The 24,887-nt window shown below is 39.8% G+C and overlaps 1 protein-coding gene across 2 annotated transcripts in view; it reads right to left on the bottom strand.

Moving 5' to 3' along the window:
- Nucleotides 1–24,887, bottom strand: part of ALG9 (ALG9, alpha-1,2-mannosyltransferase) — a 113,251-nt gene that overhangs the window by 48,595 nt on the left and 39,769 nt on the right. For both annotated transcript variants that reach the window (XM_027563781.1, XM_027563782.1), the window contains exons 9-13: nucleotides 22,118–22,240; nucleotides 19,386–19,540; nucleotides 16,995–17,124; nucleotides 16,237–16,384; nucleotides 14,976–15,105 (exon numbers count right to left, since the gene is read on the bottom strand). In XM_027563781.1, the coding sequence (XP_027419582.1) occupies nucleotides 14,976–15,105; nucleotides 16,237–16,384; nucleotides 16,995–17,124; nucleotides 19,386–19,540; nucleotides 22,118–22,240 (686 nt within the window). The remainder of the gene's footprint in view (nucleotides 1–14,975; nucleotides 15,106–16,236; nucleotides 16,385–16,994; nucleotides 17,125–19,385; nucleotides 19,541–22,117; nucleotides 22,241–24,887) is intronic.

The following is a 24,887-nucleotide window of genomic DNA, read 5'->3' as shown; positions in this document are numbered from 1 at the left end:
CTGGGCATCTATCCCAGAGAAATTAAAATGTATATTCACACAAAAACCTGTACACAAAGATGTATAACAGCTTTATTTGTAAGAGTCAAAAATTGGAAACAACCAAAATGTCTTTCAATAGGTAAAGGGTTAAACAAACCATAGTATATCGATAGTATCAAATACTAGTCAGATATAAAGACCAAAGTGTACAATTTGGATGGATCTTAAGAGCATTATGCTGAGGGGGGTAAAGATCATTTCAAAGGTAATGCACTACGTAATTCCATTTATATAAAATTCTCAAAATAACACAATCATAGAAATAGAGACAAACCAGCAGTTGCCAGGGGTCAGTGATGGTAGAGATGGGCTGTAACTATTAAGAAGCAGGACAAAGATGATCTTTGTGGTGATGGAACAGTTCTGTACCTTGACTGCAGTGGTGTTACATGAATTTACACAGCTGATAAAATGGCACAGAACTGTACTAAGGTCAATTTCCTGGTTTTGGAATTATACTATAAGTACACTGGGGGAAACCGCATGAAGGGTACATGCACCTCCTCTGTACTATTAATCTTTGTAACTTCCTGTGAATCTGTGATGATTTCAAAATAAAAGTGCTTTTTAAAATGAAAATAAAGCAGCAAGGAGCCTCAAGATCTGGGGGGATGGTATATGTGACTCAACTGGTAAACTTGTATCTGTAAGAGAAGGGTGTCTTTCTCAAAAACAAACCCAAATAATATAAACTGAATGCCAAAAACTCATGAAATCCTCCTGAAAATCCTTCAACGTGAGAGGAGAAATGGAGAGGACTAAACAGGTTGATGAGACTTGAAAGAAAAATAATAGAAACAACACTAATCACAAGGAAATATCAAAGTTGTTTTCTAAAAAATAAACTGCTAACCAGTCTTACGGTTAATGCTATAATGTTAAAGCAATAAATAATATGAATCTTTTTAGTGGGTTGGAATCTTGGTAGATAAAATAAACCTACTTAGCTCTCTTCCTCACTAAAGGCAGGCAGAGACCACTACAGAAATCAGGGTTTTTAGTCATGTAAGGATCTCATTAAAACAAGAGGAAGCAGGAGCATTTCTCTCTTTCAGTCTGGCATCTGTTAATAAAAGTGAAAAGGTTCATCCAATTACTATCTGCCAATGCTGGGCCATTGCAGTGATGCCTTGGTGGGAAGGCATCACTGGGAAAGGATGTGATCGCTGCCCTCCAGGGGCTTGTAACCTCGTACGCTCATCAGCGTACACCCAGACCTTGAAGAAGGACACTGCTCAAATCCTAGTCTGAACTTCTACTATTACCAGGGCCTGGGGAGGCCTCTCTTGAGTTCAAGAAGATTAAATGAAGGGCTATTTTAGTTAAATATTTAAACTATCTGCTATGTATAAGCCCTAAGAGAGGTACTGTGGAGGTGGCATGAACTCCTGTCCTTAAATAAGTGTATAATCTGTTAGAGAACACAGTCACATACATAAACAATGACAAGAAATGAAACATGCTCTGCCCAATTATTTCAAATCTAGAAACTTCAAACCATTTATTTCCCCCTAAACACTCAATGCTTTTTCATACTTGAAGGCTTTCCACATGCTGTTCCCTTTGATGGAAAACGTTCCTTTCCCTTACTCCTCCAGGGAACCAGTAATTCTCCTGTAAGACCCAGATCCTCTGCTACCTCTCATGTGAAGCTGCCTCCAAACAGAGAAGTAGGAAGAGCCCTTCCCACTTTATCTGTGCTTCCACAGCAGACGGGGGGCACTTATTACACTGTTGAAAATATTTTAGAACTCTCTCTCCTACTGAACTGCGAGGAAATGATTTATGCGTTTCTCTAAATTCACCTTCAGGTCTATTAAAATAACGTTTATGTGCATAGTTCAAAATGGTACAAGAAGCTTATTAGGAAAAACAGTACCTTCCCATTGCCAGGTCCCAGTTCCCAGAGGCAACTTTCATTTCTTCCAATGCTTTATTCTGGTAGCTCTTGATTTTTCAATTATTAATAATAATAATACACATTAACTTCTTTTGGTGCTTAGTGATCTGGGTATGAATCATTTCTTATTCATCATTTTAGGTACACTTTGTGGGCTCTTTGAAACTGAAAAGCAGTATCGTTTAGTTCTTGGGCAATTTCCTCACATTTTTTCTTTGGTAATTTTCTTTTCTCCATTTCCCTTGTTCTCCCTCTCTGGACTTCCTATTAGCTAGATGCTGGATTCTCTGATCTTTTTTCCTTTTCCTATTTTCTCTCTCTTCGTTTTTCTGTTCTGTTTTTGTACTGTCACTGTATTGAAGATTTCAACTTTGGCCTCTAATCAAGCTCATTATTGATTTTTAAAATCTCAGTATCTTATTTTTAATTTCCAGAAGCTCTTATTTTCTGACTGTGCCCTTTTCAAAAAACATGCTTTTTTTTTATGGTCCCCAAACTTTTCCTTTAACCTATCAGGGACGCTGGTTAAAAAACTTTTTTTTTTCTGCTTCTTACAGAGTTTTCCAAATTCCTTTTTATCCCCATAAACTTTTCCTTTCCTTTTCCATTTGTTCAGGACTTTTCTTCAATGACAGGAGACTATGTTTCTTGTCACCTTTGAATCTTTAGCACAAAATTTAGAACAATAAAGAGTCAGATACTGAGTAGATGAATAAAGAAGGAACAAAAAGAAAAACATTCAAAAATAGTTAAGAATAAACAGATGACAAAAGACTGGAGAGAACACTTATTGTGCTGATAAGACTTACACGTCACTGTCTTTTTAAGCCAGTGATCCAGGACTGCTGGGGATGCACCTGTCCACAGACGCTCTCTCAACTGGATGGACACGGCCTTTTGTCCATACCTCACCAATAACCAAATTATTTAATTTTATTTGTGTAGAAAAATAAATTCTTTAACGCTCTTCCTGTCTGGAAGAACTGAACATATTACTTCATAATTTCTTTGCCACAGCAGCATTCTCTTTTAGTTTTAGGTTTTTAAAAAAAAAATTTTTCCTCATAGCTTGCAACAGATAAACCAAATCTATTTCTTTGAAGCAATCTACATCTAGTTTTCAGAAAGAACAGCAAAAGTAGTCTTAAATACAGTGACTGAAATGACTTAAGAGGCCAGAAGCCTACGAGGTATAAAAAAAAAAAAAATGTAACAGAAAATCTATCTTCCAACTCTGAGTGGAAGGTTCTTGTGCTTAAAGACAAAAACCTAATGTCAGCTGACTGTGTGCTGAGTTTTGTTTGTAAAGCCTACCAGAGATCTTGGTAGTTTCAAAGATTTGATATCTATAGCCCTTATTATGGTAACTTTTTTAAATTATGAAAGTAAGATATCATTTGTTATCAAAATATCTTTAAAATGCATTTTAAAAATCACTTATAACTCTACCACCCAAAGAAAATCAACATTAACCTATTAGTTTATGTTCTAGGATTTTGTCTTTGGAGATAAGGATTTTTCTTCATAAAATCTGGATCACACATTTTACCGTGACTATTTAGAGTCTGAGATTTCTCCGTTTGAACCACTGGTAACACCAAGTGACTACTGCCCCTTAGGGCTAAGAGAATCAGAAAGAATAGTTTCTTCTCTAGATTTTATCAATATCTCAGTGCACAATCTGAGACCATACTCCATACCACATCATCTACAATTCAAAAATCAAAAGGCTGGATTTGTAACCAAAGAGCTCATTTTTTTTTTTTTTGTTTCTTCAGATTTAATCATTCTTTCTTGCATCAAAAATAACAAAATTGTAGGGTGACATTAACACATGATGGTGAAACAAAAATGTGTTTCATTTCATTAGTCACAGGCTACATATCAACCAGCTGTCGAAGCTAAAAATATGCCTTAGTTTAAAATTTTGTAAAATACAAGCGTTTAAGACTCATTTTGAAAGAAATGTGACTTCTTTTCATTTCTAACAACCCACTGGAAGCTTTGAGGAAGAAAAAATCAGCACCTCTAAAGCAAAAGAAAAAGAAAGGCGGTGGGAGGGGAATTCAAACGATTTATTGATAATCAGTATTGCATTGTTTACATCTGATCAGGAAGATGTAAGGATATTACACATTAAGGATGACAATTTAAGGCCACCCTAGAGGTAAACAAAAATACAGACTCTAAAAAGAAAAGGCCTGAGCCAGAGATCAAGACATCAATAATAAAAGCTGTGCATTCTGGTGGGGAGCAGTGGGCCAAGGGGATGGGGCAATAATACTCTCACAGCTTTTTCTCACAGGGGTTTTGCCAGAGATGGAGTGTGCAGCCATGTCTTCCCAACTCTCAAACATCACACTCAGGTGCCATGACACAGATGCTCAACTTTGGGACAGAAACAGCAGAGAGACTTCCATGTCTGGTCATTAGGTCACATGGCCCAGAAATCATGTTTCAAGATAACACTTTCTACCATGAAATATCTTGATTAGAAAACAGGTCATGGGAGAAGCTGAAATCTAAACACTACAATTGGAAGTCAGGTGTAGCTACAGCAAATTAGAGATGCAAAGCTATTTCAAGGGTCTCGGAAACCCATGAAATCATATAAGAATAAAATACATTTCACTGAATTTTAGAAAAGAGTCCCAGCTTCTCCTAACTCCCAGCCCAGTCAGTGCTCTTGCCACCACATCATTCTGCCAGACATCAGTACGATCCTGGGATTGTCTCTCTCTCTATTTTTCAAATAGGAATTCTGGGGCCTAGGATGAAACATCTGATAGGGAAAGATTTCAAGTATTTTTCTGGATTTTTCATTTATTTTTTATATACTAAAATTAAATTTTAAAAAGTAATTGTCACCCACAGTCACAGATTTATAGTTTTATTGCCTCCCATAAAGCCTTGATAAATGTATATTTGTTGAATGAATCTTTAAATTCACAAGTAAAAATTTACTTCCCTATAAAAACATAAACTCACAGGTAAAATGCTGGGGTCATTCAATCACTAAAGATCATGAAAACATCATTTCTAAATGCCAACACAATGGATATGAGTGAATTAATTTTAAAGAAGCATTTTGAACATACTTAAATTCAGAGTGGATTCCAATTTTACTGTACTGAACATAGTACAGCAATTTTAATCTGCCTGCTCTGCTACTCAAGGCTGATAATAATTACCAAGGATATCTATCAGGTAATTACTTTTCTCCTCAAATAAGGACTTTGAATAACAGTAGGAAAAATGATTAAAAGAAAAAAGGAAGGAAGAGATTAAAAAAAGGGACTAGACACCAATTTCTTTTGATAAACACAATAATTATATAAAGCATCTGGCATACATGTAACAGAGCTCTAGAAATGAAAAATAACCTCTTAAAAATGTAATGCTCAACAACTTAAGGGTCTATTCAGTCCTTCTACATGAAAGAACAATTAACCATTGCATGAAAACATACATTCAAGTGATACATTATATGTGACTTTGGAACTAACAGGAGTCATGAAAAGAATAAAAATAAAACTGGGGAATCCTGAAACCAAGCTTTTATCTTAGGACTAACCTTTGTCAGGTTACAACCCAAGCCCCAGTTTTTTCACCCATAAAGTGAAAAAGATCTTTAAACTTTATGATACCTATACCTTCCAAAACCATAATTCTTTCCACTGGTTAAATGGTAAAAGCGGGGAGAAAGATGAAAATAATACACAAGCAGTTCTGTTCTAACATTTGTTTTGAATATGCACATTTGTTTCAATGCAACTGAACAATGTGAGCATAATTCACTCTCCACATTTGCTTACGTATCATTTAATCCACAAGAAAAACTAGATGAATCCAGAAAACTGCACCCAACTGAACCAATCAGTCCAGATATATACAAAGTGCCCACACTCAAATATCTCCCAGCTTCTTCAGTTCACTGCATGTTATGAGACATACCCATCCATATCATCCATATTTGGCATTACAACTTTCTGTCGTATTTCAGATAATCCTTACTTCACAAGTTACAGCCCTCCTAATGCCACTTCAAGAAGCATACCTGAGGTCTCTTTCAAGGTAAACTTCCGTATTATTGTAGCATTTATGCATTTTTAGCCATGTAACACATACAATGCAGCCAAAGATGGAGAAGCTGTATATAGTCAGCAAAAACAAGACCGGGAGCTGACTGTGGCTCAGATCATGAGCTCCTTATTGCCAAATTCAGACTGAAATTGAAGAAAGTGGGGAAAACCACTAGACCATTCAGGTATGACCCAAATCAAATCCCTTATGACTATATAGTGGAAGTGAGAAATAGATTTAAGGGACTGGATCTGATAGACAGAGTGCTTGATGAACTATGGACTGAGGTTCGTGACACTGTACAGGAGACAGGGATCAAGACCATCCCCAAGAAAAAGAAATGCAAAAAAGCAAAATGGCTGTCTGGGGAGGTCTTACAAATAGCTGTGAAAAGAAGAGAAGCGAAAAGCAAAGGAGAAAAGAAAAGATATACGCATTTGAATGGAGAGTTCCAAAGAATAGCAAGGAGAGATAAGAAAGTCTTCCTCGGTGATCAATGCAAAGAAATAGAGGAAAACAATAGAATGGGAAAGACTAGAGATCTCTTCAAGAAAATTAGAGATACCGAGGGAACATTTCATGCAAAGATGGGCTTGATAAAGGACAGAAATGGTATGGACCTAACAATAGCAGAAGATATTAAGAGGAGGTGGCAAGAATACACAGAAGAACTGTACAAAAAAGATCTTCATGACCAAGATAATCACAATTGTGTGATCACTCACCTAGAGCCAGACAACCTGGAAAGTGATGTCAAGTGGGCCTTAGGAAGCATCACTACGAACAAAGCTAGTGGAGGTGATGGAATTTCAGTTGAGCTATTTCAAATCCTGAAAGACGATGCTGTGAAAGTGCTGCACTCAATATGCCAGCAAATTTGGAAAACTCAGCAGTGGCCACAGGACTGGAAAAGGTCGGCTTTCATTCCAACCTCAAAGAAAGGCAATGCCAAAGAATGCTCAAACTACTGCACAATTGCACTCATCTCACACGCTAGTAAAGTAATGCTCAAAATTCTCCAAGCCAGGTTTCAGCAATACATGAACCATGAACTTCCAGATGTTCAAGCTGGTTTTAGAAAAGGCAGAGGAACCAGAAATCAAATTGCCAACATCCGCTGGATCATCGAAAAAGCAAGAGAGTTCCAGAAAAACATCTATTTCTGCTTTATTGACTATGCCAAAGCCTTTGACTGCGTGGATCACAACAAACTGTGGAAAATTCTGAAAGAGATGGGAATACCAGTTACCTGACCTGCCTCTTGAGAAATCTGTATGCAGGTCAGGAAGCAACAGTTAGAACTGGACATGGAACAACAGACTGGTTCCAAATAGGAAAAGGAGTACGTCAAGGCTGTATATTGTCACCCTGCTTATTTAACTTCTATGCAGAGTACATCATGAAGAACGCTGGGCTGGAAGAAGCACAAGCTGGAATCAAGATTGCCGGGAGAAATATCAGTAACCTCAGATATGCAGATGACACCACCCTTATGGCAGAAAGTGAAGAGGAACTAAAAGGCCTCTTGTTGAAAGTGAAAGAGGAGAATGAAAAAGTTGGCTTAAAGCTCAACATTCAGAAAACGAAGATCATGGTATACGGTCCCATCACTTCATGGCAAATAGATGGGGAAACAGTGGAAACAGTGTCAGACTATTTTCTGGGGCTTCAAAATCACTGCAAATGGTGACTGCAGCCATGAAATTAAAAGACGCTTACTCCTTGGAGGGCTTTCCTGGTAGCTCAGATGGTAAAGCGTCTGCCTACAATGCGGTAGACCCAGGTTCGATCCCTGGGTCAGAAAGATCCCCTGGAGAAGGAAATGGCAACCCACTCCAGTATTCTTGCCTGGAAAAATCCCAGGGATCGAGGAGCCTGGTAGGCTATAGTCCATGGGGTCGCAAAGAGTCGGACACGACTGAGCAACTTCACTTCACTTACTCCTTGGAAGGAAAGTTATGACCAACCTAGACAGCATATTTAAAAGCAAAGACATTACTCTGTCAACAGAGGTCTGTCTAGTCAAGGCTATGGTTTTTCCAGTGGTCATGTATGGATGTGAGAGTTGGACTATAAAGAAAGCTGAGTGCCAAAGAATTGATACTTTTGTTTGTTTGTTTGTTTGTTTTTGAATTGATACTTTTGAACTGTGGTGTTGGAGAAGACTCTTGAGAGTCCCTTGGACTGCAAGGAGATCCAACCAGTCCACTCTGAAGGAGATCAGTCCTGGGTGTTCACTGGAAGGACTGATGTTGAAGCTGAAACTCCAATACTTTGGCCACCTGATGGGAAGAACTGACTCAGTGGAAAAGAGCCTGATACTGGGAGGGATAGAGGGAAGGAGGAGAAAGGGATGATAGAGGATGAGATGGTTGGATGGCATCACCGACTCAATGGACATGGGTTTGGGTGAACTCCAGGAGCTGGTGATGGACAGGGAGGCCTGGTGTGCTGCGGTTCATGGGGTCACAAAGAGTCAGACATGACTGAGCGACTGAACTGAGTTGAACACATATAAAACTATCCTTTTGTTTTTGTTAGGTTGCTATACGAAAAAAGCTAGTGGAGATGATGGAATTCCAGCTAAGTTATTTCAAATCCTAAAAGATGATTCTGTTAAAGTGCTGCATTCAGTATGTCAGCAAATTTGGAAAACTCAGCAGTGACCATGGGACTGGCAAAGGTCAGTTTTCATTCAAATTCCAAAGAATCCCAATGCCAAAGAATGTCCAAACTATCATACAATTGTGCTCATTTCACAGGCTAGCAAGGTTATGCTCAAAAATACTTCAAGCTAGGCTTCAGCAGTATATAAACTGAGAACTTTCAGATGTACAAGCTGGGTTTACAAAAGGCAGAGGAACCAGAGATCAAATTGCCAGCATTTGCTGGCCCATGAAGAAAGCAAGGGAATTCCAGAAAAGCATCTACTTCTGTTTCACTGACTATGCTACACTTTGTGTGGATCACAACAGACTGCAGAAAATTCTTAAAGAGATGAGAGTACCAGATCACCTTACCTGTCTCCTGAGAAACCTGTATGTGGGTCAAGAAGCAACAGTTAGAATTGGACACAGAAAAACTGACTGGTTCAAAATTGGGAAAAGAGTATGTCAAAGCTGTATATTTTCACACTACTTACTTAACTTCTATGCAGAGTACATCATGTGAAATGCTGGGCTGATCAGTCACAAGCTGGAATCAAGATGGCTGGGAGAAATATCAGTAACCTCAGATATGCACATGATGCCATTCCAGTGGCAGAAAGGGCCTTCCCTGTGTGACTTAGTGGTAAAGAATCCGCCTGCCAATGCACGATAGGTGGGTTTGATCCCTGGGTCGGTTAGATCCCCTGGAAACGGAAATGGCAACTCACTCCAGTATTCTTGCATGGGAAATCCATGGACAAAGAAGCCTGGCAGGCTATAATACATGGGGTCCCAAAAGACTAGGACATGACTTAGCGACTAAACAACAATGGCAGAAAGGGAAGAGGAACGAAAGGGCCTCTTGATGAGGGTGAAAGAGGAGAGTGAAAAAGCTGGCTTGAAACTCAACATTAAAAAGACTAAGATCGTGGCAACCAGTCTCATCACTTCATGGCAAACAGAATGGGAAAAAGTGACAGATTTTATTTTCTTGGGCTCCAAAGTCACTGTGGATGGTGACTGCAGCCATGAAATTAGAAGACACTTGCTCCTTGGAAGGAAAGCTATGACAAACCTAGACAGCATATTAAAAAACAGAGACATCACTTTGCCAACAAAGGTCCATGCAGTCAAAGCTATGGTTTTCCAGTAGTCATGTACAGTTGGGAGAGTTGGACCATAAAGATGGCTGAGTGCCAAAGAATTGATGCTTTCCAATTGTGGTGCTGGAGAAGACTCTTGAGAATCCCTTGGACTGCAAGGAGATCAAATCAGTTAATTCCAAAGGAAATCAATCCTGAATATTCACTGGAAGGACTGATGATAAAGCTGAAGCTTCAATACTTTGGCCACCTGATGCGAAGAACTGACTCATTGGAAAAGACCCTGATGCTGGGAAAGACTGAAGGCGGGAGGAGAAGGGGACGACAGAGGATGACATGGTTAGATAGCATCACTAACTCAATGCACATGAATTTGAGCAAACTTTGGGAGATAGTGGAGGACAGAGGAGCCTGGAGGGCTACAGTCAATGGGGTTGCAAAGAGTAGGACACCACTTAATGACTGAACAACAACAAATCTCTTCCGTATGTCACTGACAAAGTTTGTGAGTATTGTGTCCTTAACTCCATTTTTCCCACAAGACTTGTGGCTTTGCACACCATTATCTTTAGCAACCGCACATCATGCTATAGCAGAACAGACTATATTTCTATTTGGGGAAAAAATTAATCAATGACCAGTTTTATTTTTTTCAATGGTAACAGATGGACAAGCTTCTTGAAAATCTGCTTAAGCATTAAGCCAAAGTCAGAGAAAAGTCTTTAAGCTCCCTCCTGAAGACATACTTTTTATTCCAAACTCTATCCATTGACTTAGTAGTTCCCAGATTAGATACCAGATTTGGAACCAAATGTTATCATTCACCTTGGAATAGTGAACAAAAATTGGGATTTGTCAAGAGATAGAGGAGACACTGAAGGTATCTTCTAAATTCAGACCTTGATTCTGAAAGAGAATCTTGGTAGGTACCACTGAATAATGCCACCTGTTCAATAATGGGATGTTCAACAGCTACTCAATAACTATCATGAAAGAATAGGCAGCAAAAAAAAAATAACTGCTGCAGTATAATTATAACACTACAGTAGAAACCACAGAACCTTTACAAACACTCCTAATTCTTGCTAAACTCAGAGGTAACAGAGCATAGGGAAAAGCAGGAGGTCAGGCATGTTTCTTAGTTTCCATTCAGACAAGAAACAGGAGACAGACCGCATCACTTAGCACTGAAGCCAAAGGTTGGGTAAAACATGTTACTCAGAACCAAAGGGCAAATAAAAATAATGCTGCTATTCCACATGCACAGGAAAGACAGAGAACATGACTGTTTTGCCTGTTTGATTGAACCTGTACTTAAAACCAGGACTGATACCAGAGTACCAAACACAAACGTAGTACAACGTGAACTCTTACAAGCCCGGCAGAGCTGTTTGGTCACTACAGTCTTGATCCTGGTACCAGTTCTTAAAGAACTACAGTATTTTTCAAAATAATTGAGATCATTGTTCACATACAAATGCACATATGAATGCAAGAGAAAAAAAGTGAAGAAAAAGAAACCATCAAAATGGTTATGGTGGTTTAATATTTGGGTAATTAGATTATGAGCTTCCCTGGTGGCTCATGATAAAGAATCCGCCTGCCAATGCAGGTGATGTAGGGTCCATCCCTGGGTCGGGAAGATCCCCTGGAGGAGGAAATTGCAGCCCACTCCAGTGTTCTTGCCGGGAGATCCCATGGACAGAGGAGCCTGGAGGGTTACTGTCCATGGGGTCGCAAAGAGTTGGACATAACTTAGTGACTAAACAACAGCAACAACAAATTAGATTACAGCTGATTTCTTTTCTTATTGGTAGTGTTCATTATTTTACACAATAAGTGTTTACTACTTGTATCATCAAAGGAAAACAAATGTCTTTTTAAACCCTTAACTGAAAGAAAGTAATCCCTGACCATAGTTCGTGTAGAAGCCACAGTAAGCCACCAATTGCGTCTTCTGCTTTCCAAAGGGTCAAAGGTGAGTGGGCTGGATTTGAAGGGCACTTCCCCCACCACACAGGAAAATCCAGGGAACTCTGCAAGAAACGCAGTCACAGAAAGGTCCAGGAGCACAGTGACAGACACTGCACACGCAGAGCACGTGCGGGACCTGCTTGTCCCTGGTTTTACCACCTAGCGTTTTGCTGACTCCCACAGCTCTTCTGGAAAATCTTTACCTTTGGGGTAAAGCTAATACCGTCACCGAACAGTTATCTTGAAGCAGAGAATATGGAAATCAACCCATGACCAGAGCATACCAAATGTACAATAGGCCACTGTAGTTTTAATTGAAGTGCAGTTGATTTACAATATTTTATTAGTTTCAGGGGTACAGCATAGTGATTCAGGGGAGTTTTGTGTTTTTGTAGATTATATTCCATTATAGATTATTATAAGATATTGGATACAGTTATAATTCCCTGTGCTATGCAGTAAATCCTTGTTACTTATTCATATATAGCAGTTTGTACCTGTTAACTCTATACTCCTAATTTGTCCCCCTCACCCCCACTTTCCTCTCTGGTAATCATAAATCTGCATTCTATGTCTGTGAGTCTATTTTTGTTTTGTACATAAATTCATTTGTATTATTTTTTAGATTCACATATAAGTGGTTTCATATAGTATTTGCCTTTCTCTGTCTGACTTACTTCACTAAGCATAATATTCTCTAGGTTCATCCAAGTTGCTGCAAATGGCAATATTTCATTCCTTTTAATGGCTGAGTGATAGCCCAGTGTGTGTGTATATGTGTGTCTGTTGACACTGTTGTAAATAATGCTGCTATGAACCTTGAGGTACATGTATCTCTTCAAATTAGCATTTTTGTTTTTTCCAGATATGTACCCAGAAATGGGATTGCTGGATCATATGGTAAGTCTATTTTTAATTTTTTAAGGACCCTCCATACTGTTTTCCACACTGGCTGCATCAATTTACATTCTCACCAGCAGCGTAGGAGGGTTCCCTTTTCTCCACACCCTCTCCAGCATTTATTATCTGTAGACTTTTTGATGATGGCCATTCTGACTGGTGTGAGATGATATCTCTCTGTGGTTTTGAAATGCACTTCTCTAATAATTAGCAATGTTGAGCATTATTTCATGTGCCTGTAAGGACCTGCAGGTTTTATAGCCAGCTTTCTCTCAACATCATTATCCCAACCATGATGAATACTCATTCCTCAAGCCAGAAAGCATAGATTAATTACGAGATATACAGCACTATTTTAGCCACTATGGTGAATACAAAAGAAACAGAAGCAGTCATTCTTTCCATAGCATTCACAGTATGATAGCCAAATATATGACATACACATCAGAAATATTTAAATGACAATAAGATGACAAAATTAAATGGCTAAATGAGCTACACAGATCCATTTAAAGGAGGACACTGCTCACTAGGACTTAAATAGTTGGGAAAAGCTTCAGGGAGGAAGAGTTTTGGTAGCATAAGAAGGTAGACAAGGGAAGTCCAGGTACTGGTACCAAAATAAGCAAAGTCACTAGACAGAAAAACCAACAATGAGTCTGAACAGACTGTAATAAAAACCAAGTTGGGGAACAATAAATTTAAGGAAGGAGAAATAGCTTTGGGAAGATTACAAATCCTCTTAAGGGTTCGTTTACCTCTAATCCATCAAATACACCATTATCAAATTAAGAACATTTGTGGGGAAACCTGTGTACAGACACTATGCTATATATGACAGACATATGGTATCCAGTCTCACATTAATCTTCTAAAAGTAGGTATCATTATTCCCACTTCACAGACAGAAACTGAAATTAGTTAAACAGAGATGTTAACTAATTTGCTCAAGGTCACCAGGTAGGCAACAGAGTTTAGAACCCAGGCCTACTTGACTCCAAAGTCCGTACTCTTTTTTTTTTTTTAATTTTCCTATACTATCTCTTCCTAAAACACAGCTGCAACAATATCACTCTGAATTTATTATATGTCCCCTCATCACAGCATATTCTCCCATCTTTTTGACTATCAAGTGTCCCCATGATGATCCCCTGTGCATCAAAGCCTGCTCTCACGAGAGTATCTGCAGCTAAAATAAAAGTGGCTAATGGCAGTTTGTCCCACCCAGGAGTATTTTCACTGTTAGAGGAATCAAAGGCTTCAGTTAGAAAGAAACTCCAAGTCACTTAGTGGAATACACTTCCTACCTTCTCAGGGAGCCAAGCCAAAAATGTATTTTATGATGTTCATTTTCATAGCTTATAAAGCTAAAGCTCACACAGTAAGAATGTCACCCATAAACTGAGGGTCTCCAAGGAAATCTAACCTGCCCCAATCCAGGAGACAAAAGGCCAGCTGTGGCTACAGGTTTGCTCTGAACAGGAATTGAGAGTCCTGATATTTCACGCTTTAGGTATATGACATAAGGGAAATGTATTTGACATTTAAATTCCTAAATGTTTTCTAAACAGGCTGCCAAAAAAAAATGTGCTTTCTAATAATTCTACAAAACGGTCCTTTACCGTCTCTGGGAACCAGGAACATTATCTTTAGTGCTCTCACCTTTTCCGCAGTCAAAGATCCTACGGGTATCAAATGGTGAAAGTGCCATCTCTCAAAGGAACCTACATGGGCTCTCAGAGTGGGTAAAGATGAGTGTGTAGAAGAGCATGGCCTGTCACGCTGCTTCACGGACTCTGTGTGAGAAGAACCCTCACTGACCACCCACTTGCTAAAGCCGGAATATACTAATCGTTAGCTCAAAGGTACCCACTCCAGTGTTCTTGCCTGGAGAATCCCAGGGACGGGGAAGCCTGGTGGGCTGCCGTCTATGGGGTCGCACAGAGTCGGACACGACTGAAGCGACTTAGCAGCAGCAGCAGCAGCTCAAAGGTAACTTGAACGTTCCCCAGGAAGTATCTTAATGGACCAAGGATGATAAGAGTTGCAGAACGTGTTTCAAAATGGCTTGAAACTGAACATAAGAAATTTTCTGATCCAGCTTAGAAAATAGGTTGGATTAAATATTTTATATAGAAAATAAAGGAGATCGTTTGAAAATAAAAATGACACCCTTCATTCTTTTTCAACAGTTGTTATATCCCTCACCTTAAAGAAATCGCTTCCTAAAAAAACTCTCATTTCATCAAAGCTCTATTACGTATGCTAACAGATTTTAAGGGTGGGACTCTTGTCATGTTAGTAAAAGGAGAATTATGCCCTTACGTATCTGGATGGCTCCTCTAGGTTCTGGTCATTCATGTCAGTGGGAACAGTCCGGGTGGCCAGTGGTCCCTCTGCAAAAGGTTTTGGTAACTGGCCTCTGAACTCTGACGGGATGAACTGAAGCTGCCAACTGTCAGAAACACAAAAGAAGAATGAGAAAAACACAGGGGGCTCAGATTGCTAAATGTACTTGAAATACATAAGCAAAAAAAGGAAATTTCATGTGAAAAATATTTCACTTGGAGACAAAATATTTCTGCGAAACCTTAGTCACAGAGCATAGAGGCAGAGGTCACAATTTAATCCAAGATCGTTGAGAAATTTTCAACTTGAGAGCTCTCATACCATTTCACCAACTCTCAGCAGTGAAATTTCCAACAGTGGTTATACCATCAAACAACTACAGAAACATCAAAGCTCATTGCCAATTATCATGCGATCAGGGGACCTCTCAGAATTTAAGCAAGTTCATCAGGCGTAGAGAGGAAAGAGTGAAATGTAGGGACTCACTGTGGGAAAACTACTTTGTTCCTGAGTAATCCTCAAAAGTATCTTCAGTTATGAAACTGTTTCAGATGGAAAAGGCAAAGGCTAAAGCGAACACTTTAAAAAACAAGCTTTAATTAATCATTAATGACTGATACAGGATCTTTATCAAGGAAAAAGATATTACCACCAGCTAAGCTGCTGCAGCCAGTCCCCAAATGGAGCAACATGACTCATCTTAACCTGACTTCTCTTTTCCCTAAATAGGACTCTTCTCTGTCTGAATAAAGCAGATACAAAGGAACTAGGAGCCCATGCTATCTAGCACATCCAACCACAGACAGCATGGAGGAAAGCGGTGCACAGGTCTTAGCCACAGCTTTCCCCAGAGTCCATATAGTGGGAGAGAACGTTCACTGTCGCTGGACAACAAATGCGTCTTATCTGAAAACACTCTAGACACCGAGAGTCTCTAAACCACTTTCAAAAGTGGGTTAACGTGAGTTAGTCATAAAAATTTAAACACAGATCCTCAGGAAGAGCCACGAGCAGGAGCCCAGGAGCCAGAACGTCCTCAGAAGGTCAGGGCAGCGCAGGGCGCATCACCAAACACAGGCCCCGGGTGCTCGGCAAGCTGCCCATGGCTGCCCGAGATGGTGAATCACCAAACACCCCCGAACAAACCCAAAGTGGAGGAAAAACTAAGACAACATTGCCACAGATTTGCTGTTTCTACACCTCGATTTAAAACTCTGAGGATTAAAGGGCAGCTTACTTGTCGGGCAGAAGGAAGCTGCTGGGGAAGCGATGCCACTCTTTCCCAACACAGACATTGACGGGCCGGCCTTCAGGAACACTGTGGATGGTGGGGTCTGTGGCAATTCGATAAAATTCTGGATACAGATCAAGGGGTCCGTGATACCCTGGAAGGGAGAGGGGTGTGTGAAAGCCGAAGATGAGAGAGGTGAGATTCTGCTATTTAATTACAATGCCTGTTAGTGTCCCACTGTGATCCGTGTGAGAGGCACACAGCAACTCCAGCAGGATCCCACTCAACTGGCATCACACGCCTCTGCAGTCAGGAAGATGATTACAGGAGGCCCAATCTTTGACAGAAATCATCTGCTTTCTTGCCCTTCTCTACACCCTCCACCTTTTTAATTTCATGTTCTTTGAGCCCATTTCAATATTCTGGATCCAAATGAAGATTATAAGAAAGAATATAATCATGGGACTTGAGCCACAACTCTGCATCCTATGTTTAAGGCTTCCTTAATTCATTCTTTAAAAGGAAAAAAAAAAATAATTAGTAAGAATAGAGAAGTGTATAGTTAATCACATTGAAAGGAATTCTCAATCTTCTCTTCAGTCCTAAGGTACGATGTCACATCCCATTCTTAATACAAAGTCCACAGGTTCTCCACACAGAAAAGCCCTCCCCCTCGGCTTAAGCTGAATTGTATTAAACACTCACGTGTCAAGCAAAAACCAAGGTAAAGTGAGTGTGGATTAAGTTACTGTCTGTACATCTACCTCTGAACAGCGCCACAGAGCGAGAAAAAGACAGGAGCCCGAACAGGAAGAGTGTTCCTAACGCCAGCCAATTCGACGTCACGGTATAATGCTCCAGGCGGTATCGCTGAAACACGAAGTGGTAACATTTCTAGAAAGAAAGAAAACTGCTCTGAAAAAAAGATACACCTTGCAGGATACACATCATCACAAGACATCATCATAACTTAAGAGGAAGGAAAAGAGGTTCTACCAAGAGTCTGAGCTTTTGCACACAGTGGGGTACCCACTCCACATTCTAAGATGAAAGCAAACTCTGCTAAACTGTCTGTAGATCAGCCTCACCAGAGGGCGTGCCAAGAGTCAAATCTCACTGGCTTCACAGGAAACTTAGTTGGATACTTCCCTAGTGACTAAAGTCCTAATAATTTACTTTTAAAACAATATTTAAATGAAAATGGCTTTTGGTAGTTTTTTTTTTTTTTTTTTTTTAATATATGAAGTATCTCAATCTATTCTGATGTAACTGGTGATTAACCTTCACTTTCCTTACTGACAAGTTTTCATCAAAGTTTTTAGTAACAACAAAATGTCTCATGACCAAACAAGAAGGAAACAGAATTCCCATCATGGAACGTTAGGAAAATGCTGTTAATTATATGCTAAACTAACTTCACAAACTAGATGAATGTCATTAAGAATATATACACACCTGCATGAGTTCTGCAGCCTTTCAGCACCTTCCCATGAGACTTCCTTCCTGCCTTCTTTCCCTCTCAGACTAGAACTACTTTTGGAAAGCAATTTTGCAATACATAACAAGGGCCATAAAAATGTTTGAACTCCTTTCATACTTTTTGGAATCTTTCCTAAGGAAACAATCCAAATACCTAAACAAAGATATTTATCCTAGCATTATTTATAATACTGAAATAAGTGAGCAACCTAAACTCTAACGTAAATTACGTCTAACCGTTATATATAACCAATTCAATATATTATGTATTACATAATGTTATATAGTGTATCCAACTCAGAACACTATATTGCTATTAAAATGATGCACATAGATGTGGCAACATAATGATATAATTATATTAAGAGGGATAAGGTTACATGAAACTTAAACTACAAGCATAATAGATTCTGTTATATGATAGGCAAAAATGCTAGAAGGAGATTTTGTTTGGGTTGCAGGACTGATTTTTAGAAAGAGGTAAAAGAAAAATTATCCGTGATGAAGTTCAATTACTTTTATAATTAAAATTATGTTTAAAAACTATTGTCCTAACAAGGATGAAATTTTAAAGCATTATGCTAAATGAAAGAAGTCAATCACAAAAGCCCACATATTCTATGATTTCATTTATATGAAATGCCTAGAATAGGCAAAGCTATAGAGATACAAAGTACATTAGCTGTTGATTGTGACTGAGGAGATATTGGAGGGGGGCAGCTACAATAGCTAAAGGATTTTTGAGATGATGAAAATGCTATAAATTGAGTGGAGTAATGCTTACACAGACCTGTGAATAGCCTAGAAAACACTGTATCATATACTTTAAATGAGTAAATTCTGTGGTTTGCGAATTGTGCGTGCATGTGTGCTAACTCGTTTCAGTCCAGTCAGACTCCGAGATCCTATGGACTGTAGCCCGCCAGACTCTTCTGTCCCTGGGATTCTCCAGGCAAGAATACTGGAGAAGATTGCTGTGCCCGCCTCCAGGGGATCTTCCCCACCCAGGGACTGAACCCTTATCTCTTGCATCTAACCAGTATCGGTAGGCAGGTTCTTTACCACTAGCACCACCTGAGAAGCCCTTGTGAATTACACCTTATCATAAATCTGTTAAGGAAAAAAAACCTGTTACCCAAATTATTCGTTTTTTAATAATTGCAAATGGAGCAGAGGTTTAAAAAAAAAAAAAAGAGTCCGACACTTCCAAGGCCATAAATACAGAAATATTCATGATTAGTTCTGACCTGGACAGGTTTTAAGCCAGGATTACAAGGTCCTATATCGCTAACTGCCTGAAGTAATCCCAAACACCTAAGCCACTTTCATTCAGGTTTCATAACTGAAGAACAGACATTCCATTAGCTCTGCTGGGCTGCTACCATCCTGTGCTAGGCCCATGTAACGACTTAAAAAAATTCCTTTCACAGCAATTGGGTTCTTATTGGCAAGAGAGACAAATTATTACTAACACAAATCAACACTGCAAATATGTGATCAGCAAACAACAGTACAGACAACGCCTAAGCAATCAAAGCTTCAGAATATGATCTGTATCACCTTTAATGTATGGATAACATATCTTAGGTGGAAGCATTCTGTAACCTGCCTTTAAGCTTTTTGAACGATTTAATGTGAAACAGAATGAAGCCGACATACATTTCCCTGAAACTCACCTGAAGTGCAGAAAGGGCCACAGCACCACAGAGACATATAAGTGGATACACAGGGAAAAGAAATCTCTCCTCTTTGTGAGGCTGGATGAAGAAAATTATAAACCAAATATACATTGGAGCCAAGGTAAGCCAATATGGATGGCCTAAATTCTGAACTGTAAAACACAGAAAAAAATATCCACCTTTCACCATATTAGACCAAAACAGCACATTTAGTCTCAAAGTTCTCTTGATCTCAAACTCAGGCATATATCCTAGGGCCCCCCACTCTTTTATTCACACTTCCTCTGATATAATTAAGGAGTCAAATAGAAAGAGGTATATACTTCTTAGCTCTCCCAAGAGATCCAACATTTAAAGGTAGGTACAATGCTGGATTTAGCTGGAACACAAATGAGTATCAGGTGAATGGGTATTAGAACTTAACAATTTCTACACTGGATGAAGAAAAAACACACCTCTCTCTCTCTCTCCAGAGAGGAGAGTCCTGCCACTAAGACTAAAGATTCTTGAGATTAACCAAAAGCATAACATAAGTTCACTTGTTAGACTTTAATTCTTCTGTTTACTACATTAATCTTCTTACGTATATACCAAATAGCTATAGATCAAAGGAAAGAAACAGAGTTGGATTCTCAAACTCATCACTGGTTTCTGTCAAGCTAAAAATGACACTTTGTTTCAAAGAAAATATAAAACCATTCTTAAAGGAAGTTTGCTGAACAAGTTTTCTCTGTTTGGTAATGCACATCCATCCACTCTGTACCTCAAAATTAAAGCCAAGAATGTATTTTAAACCATATGAAAGAACTGCAGGAATTTAATGAACACTAAGACCCAAGCACCTGCTGGAAAGTTCCTGTGGTCATGGCTAGGTACATGGACACTGAGTGATAAGCCTACAACCCACAGTGAAGGCATCTCAAACTGCGCTCCCATTAGCGGTAACGAGTAGGACATGGGAAGCACCGACCAAGGGTGGACAGACAGCGCCCCCTGGTGTCCGTTATGTCTACGATGAGCGAGTTGAGGTGAAAGATCAGGGTTGTCATCAGAGCCCAGCTTAGCATTGCTTAACCTACTGCTCCTTAGTTACACATGCTTTTGAAAAAACAGGTGGTTTTTTTTTTGGCCTTGAGACATGCAGGATCTTAGTTCCCCAGCCAGGGACCAGGGGTCAACCCGGCACCACCTGCAGTGGAAGCACAGAGTCTTAACCATCAGGGAAGTTCCTGCAGAAATTCTTTAAGAATAAACATTCTTCAACTGCAATAACAAGTTTATCTTTTTTTTCACTTATGAAATTTTAGGCTATAATTTAGGGTATTTACCTTTCCAAGAAGTATTTTGGGTTGGAATTTTCTTTATTATAAAAAAAAAAGTTTATCTTCTACAAGTAAACAATCTTCTTTTGCATCTTAGAAGCTAACATATTTTAAAAATATGGCCTAAAATTTTGGAACATCCTCTATAAAACATTTATAGTTTCTGTTAAACTATATTCTGTTAAACTGTGTTAAACGTATTGTTGCTGTTATAAAATATACAAAATGTATAAAGAAAAAACAGTCCTCAATTTCTTACTAGCTGGACATGTAGGTACATGGCACAATTTTAAACCAAAATTGGATTCCTACTTTAGAGAACAGCTTAATATACTGTTTTTGTTTTTACTGTTTTTATAGTTATATCACAAGCATTTACATATCTTCCACAAGTATAAATTATTTTTATTGTCAGAAAAAGCTACTTATCAAAAAAAAAAAAAAGAAAAGAAAAATGATCCTTAATAAACATAAGGAGTGGAGGAATGGGTTAGTACCTCACAGGAACAAACAGCTGAATCCAAACACAGGACACTATGTATGCAAGATGAGTGGCATGGTTTCTTTAGAAATCTTCAGGAGGACAAAGGTGAGGGGGGGGGGAAACCTCTAGAAAAGCTTATGAAACACCAAATTCAGTATATGACTCATTTAGATCCTGCTTTAAACAAACTATAAAAGTTTTTTTTTTCCAGACAGTGTAGGAATCTAAATACTAGCTGGGCATTAGGTGATATTAAGAAAAAAACTGTTAATTTTGTTAGATAACGGCATCAGGGTTATGTTACAACAAAAGTTCTAAAATAAAGCAAAAGTGACTCTGAAGGCTGCTTTCATATTCTATGAACACAGCGAACTCGTTATAAACCACTAACTGTAGAAAAGCAGAATGGGAAATGGTATGGAGGGATTACCTGGCATCCAAACCAGAACAAAAAGTTGGAAATTAAATCTTCTTCCAAAACTCAAACGAGTTTCTGCTCAGCTCTGTCTTCCAGTCAGAGCAAGCACCAAATGTGGGGGAATCTCTACATGGCTTAGTTTCCAGATTTTTGGTTGAATTTCCCAGAAATTGTTTGCCTCTAGAGTTGATTATCTTAAGCAATTTACCATACTAACATACACTTCTTTAAATAGGCTTATCTCCCAAGATTTTTTAAATGCTTTTGCCTCCCCAGATGATTCTATAAATCATACAGACTTCCTCACTTGCAATTATTAACCAGATTATCACATAGGTTAACACAGGTTGAATAAACTATAAACAGAGATGGAAAAATGCAATAAGCTAACCATTTCCATAGGAAGAAAATGGAAAATAAAATAAGTAGATTGTTTTTTATTTCTTGGTATACATTGTTACTTCTCTTCCCTCCCCCCAAACCTATCTTTGCTTATTCCACTTACCATGAAATCTCTGCAGTAGGTATTCCATGAGAGAAGTCAGTGGTAAGACCAGGACGGCTAAAGCAAAGACTACATTGAAATTCAGAAATCCATTAATTAAATAGAAATACCAAGGCTCTGTGCCTGAGGGAAATAAAGAGACAGGAACTCATTAGTGGACGCCTCGGATACCTACTACAATGCTTGACTCCCAGTGTTCCTTGTCAAGCAAATTTGCTGCTCCAGTACCTCCTGTGAGAGCCCACAAGCCACTCCTCCCACCTTAGAAATCAGGTTTCAAATATTTAGCTCTCATGACCACCATTTGTTGTTGTTCAGTCGTCAAGTTGTGTCCAGTGTTTAAGACCCCATGGACTGCAGCATACCAGGCTTCCCTGTCCCTCACCATCTCCCAGAGTTCGTCCAAATTCATGTCCATTTAATTGGTGATGCCATCCAACCATCTCATCCTCTGTCGCCCTCTTCTCCTTCTGCTGTCAATCTTTCCCAGCATCGGCATCTTTTCCAGTGAGTCAGCTATTCACATCAGGTGGTCAAAGTACTGGAGCTTCAGCTTCAGTCCTTCCAAAGAGTGTTCAGGGTTGATATACTTTAAGATTGTCTGGTTTGATCCCCTTGCTTTCCAAGGGACTCTCAAGAGGCTTCTCCAGCACCACAGTTTGAAAGCATCAATTCTTCGGCGTTCTGCCCTTTATTGTTCATCTCTCACATCTGTACATGAGTACGGAACCACTATATCCAGCCCAAATTGCCAAGCCCATATGGGACTAATACTTTTCAGAAAACCAAACAATATAAATAGCTTAGCAGCGATATTGTGATTTATAATAAGAAGTATTTATTTGGTCTTCACTCCCATTCCTAGGAGAGAGTGCCTAAAACGACCTTCCTAATTCCTAAAGTGGTAAGAAGTGTCTTTTGTTATGTTAATTCAGGGACTTCTGGCAAAGTCCTAGGTAACCTCAGGATGGGGACTAGTTGTGAGAGGAACCACCTAGTGATTGGAGGGTTAGAACTTTCAGTCCTGCCTTTCCCTCCTCTGGGAAGGGGAGAGGGTATAGCAATGGGGTTTAAACATTCAAGCAATGGTGCTCAAGTAATGAGACCTCCATAAAAACCCAAAAGGACAGTGTTCAGAGGGCTTCCCGGCAGGTAAACAGGTAGGGAGGCACAGGGGAGGAAGCAGGGATAGTGAAAGTGAAGTCGCTCAGTCGTGTCCGACTCTTTGCAACCCCATGGACTGTAGCCTACCAGGCTTCTCCATCCATGGGATTTTCCAGGCAAGAGTACCGGAGTGGGTTGCCATTTCCTTCTCCAGAGGATCTTCCCGACCCAGGGATCGAACCCGGGTCTCCCGCATCGCAGGCAGACGCTTTACCCTCTGAGCCACCAGGGAAGCACCACGTATCTTCCCGCCCACCCTGCCCTATGCATCTCTTCCATCTGGCTTGTCTCCTTTCTAATAAACTGGTCAACAGAAGTAAGTGTTTCTGGAGTCCTGGGAGCCATGCTGGCAAATTAACTGAACCTGAGAAGGGGGCTGCTGGAACTTCTAATGTGGTCAGTCAGAAGCCCAGGTGACAACCTGGACTTTCAAATGGCACGAAGCAGAGGCCTCCCCACCAAGGGCTGGGGGGTGGCGGGGTGGGTGCAGTCCTACAGGGCTGAGCTATGAGGGCCTTGCCTATCCGTTTATCCTATCACATTCTAGTATCCTTCCCCCTGATGTGCTCAACCACTTTTCAACAGTGTCTGTTCAAGGGGGACCTTCCACAAAAAAGCAGCGCCTTTCTGAGGAAAACCATGTTCAGAGACCCCAGACCCTGCTCAGCTTTTCGGATTCAGAATGAAACAACATGACCGAAAACGCCAAGCCTTGCTCGCACAAGTTTTGATTCTTTAACTCCAAATCCTGAAACTCAAGCGATGAGAGACAGCCCCCTTTGGCACATTCCGCCGGTATTCATCTGCTCTTCCCTCCTGTGATTACTTCAATCAGGCAGTGAATGACACACGCGGGTTTTAATCACTGTGTGTTGTGACACCCGCCTTGCACCACAGCAATTTCCTGCAATCAGCATTGCTTAAAAGGGTAATCAGAAGGCAGAGGAATACTCAGAAAAGCCTGACATTTCTGCAGCTTGCACAGCAAAATAAGATTAGAAACCAAACCCATAAGGCGAGAAATGTCTAAGGGAGGAGGAAGATGCAGAGGGGACCCTGGGGAAGGACTCAGGTTTGACAGTGTGTCCACCTTTAGGGAAAGCTCCCTCCCTCCTGTCGAAACCCAGGGACAAGGACTGTCCAGGAAGAGAGACTTTGTCCCAGGCCAAGCTCATTAGAGACATTTGTATCTTGTATTCTTTACAAATAATCTTTTAGGTCACAGAAAACTGCCGGCCTGCTAAGTCCCTGCAGTCATGTCTGACTCTGCGACCCCGTGGACTGTAGCCCGCCAGGCTCCTCTGTCCATGGGATTCTCCAGGCAAGAGTATTGGAGTGGGTTGCCATTTCCTTCTCCTACAGAAAACTATTGGATGGTTTTATTTTCAAAATGGAAAACACACGTCTTTTCTGGGTTTCATTACTATTTAACAGCTTGTTTCCTAAATTGAGTCCTTTTCCACTCCAGTTTCCAGAGAAGTAAGTTTTCGCACAATCATCTCCTGACCGCCAGTGTGGAGGCAATGCTATCAACCCTGAGCCAACTTCTTCTTTACAAAATTCTGGAAATTTGACCCTGGGATGATAAAGCAGCGTGACTAGAAAA

This window comes from Bos indicus x Bos taurus, chromosome 15, assembly GCF_003369695.1.
Source record: "Bos indicus x Bos taurus breed Angus x Brahman F1 hybrid chromosome 15, Bos_hybrid_MaternalHap_v2.0, whole genome shotgun sequence".
Classification (NCBI taxonomy): Eukaryota; Metazoa; Chordata; class Mammalia; order Artiodactyla; family Bovidae; genus Bos; species Bos indicus x Bos taurus.
Note: the sequence above shows the minus strand (reverse complement) of the source record. Positions and strands in the feature narration are given on the sequence as shown.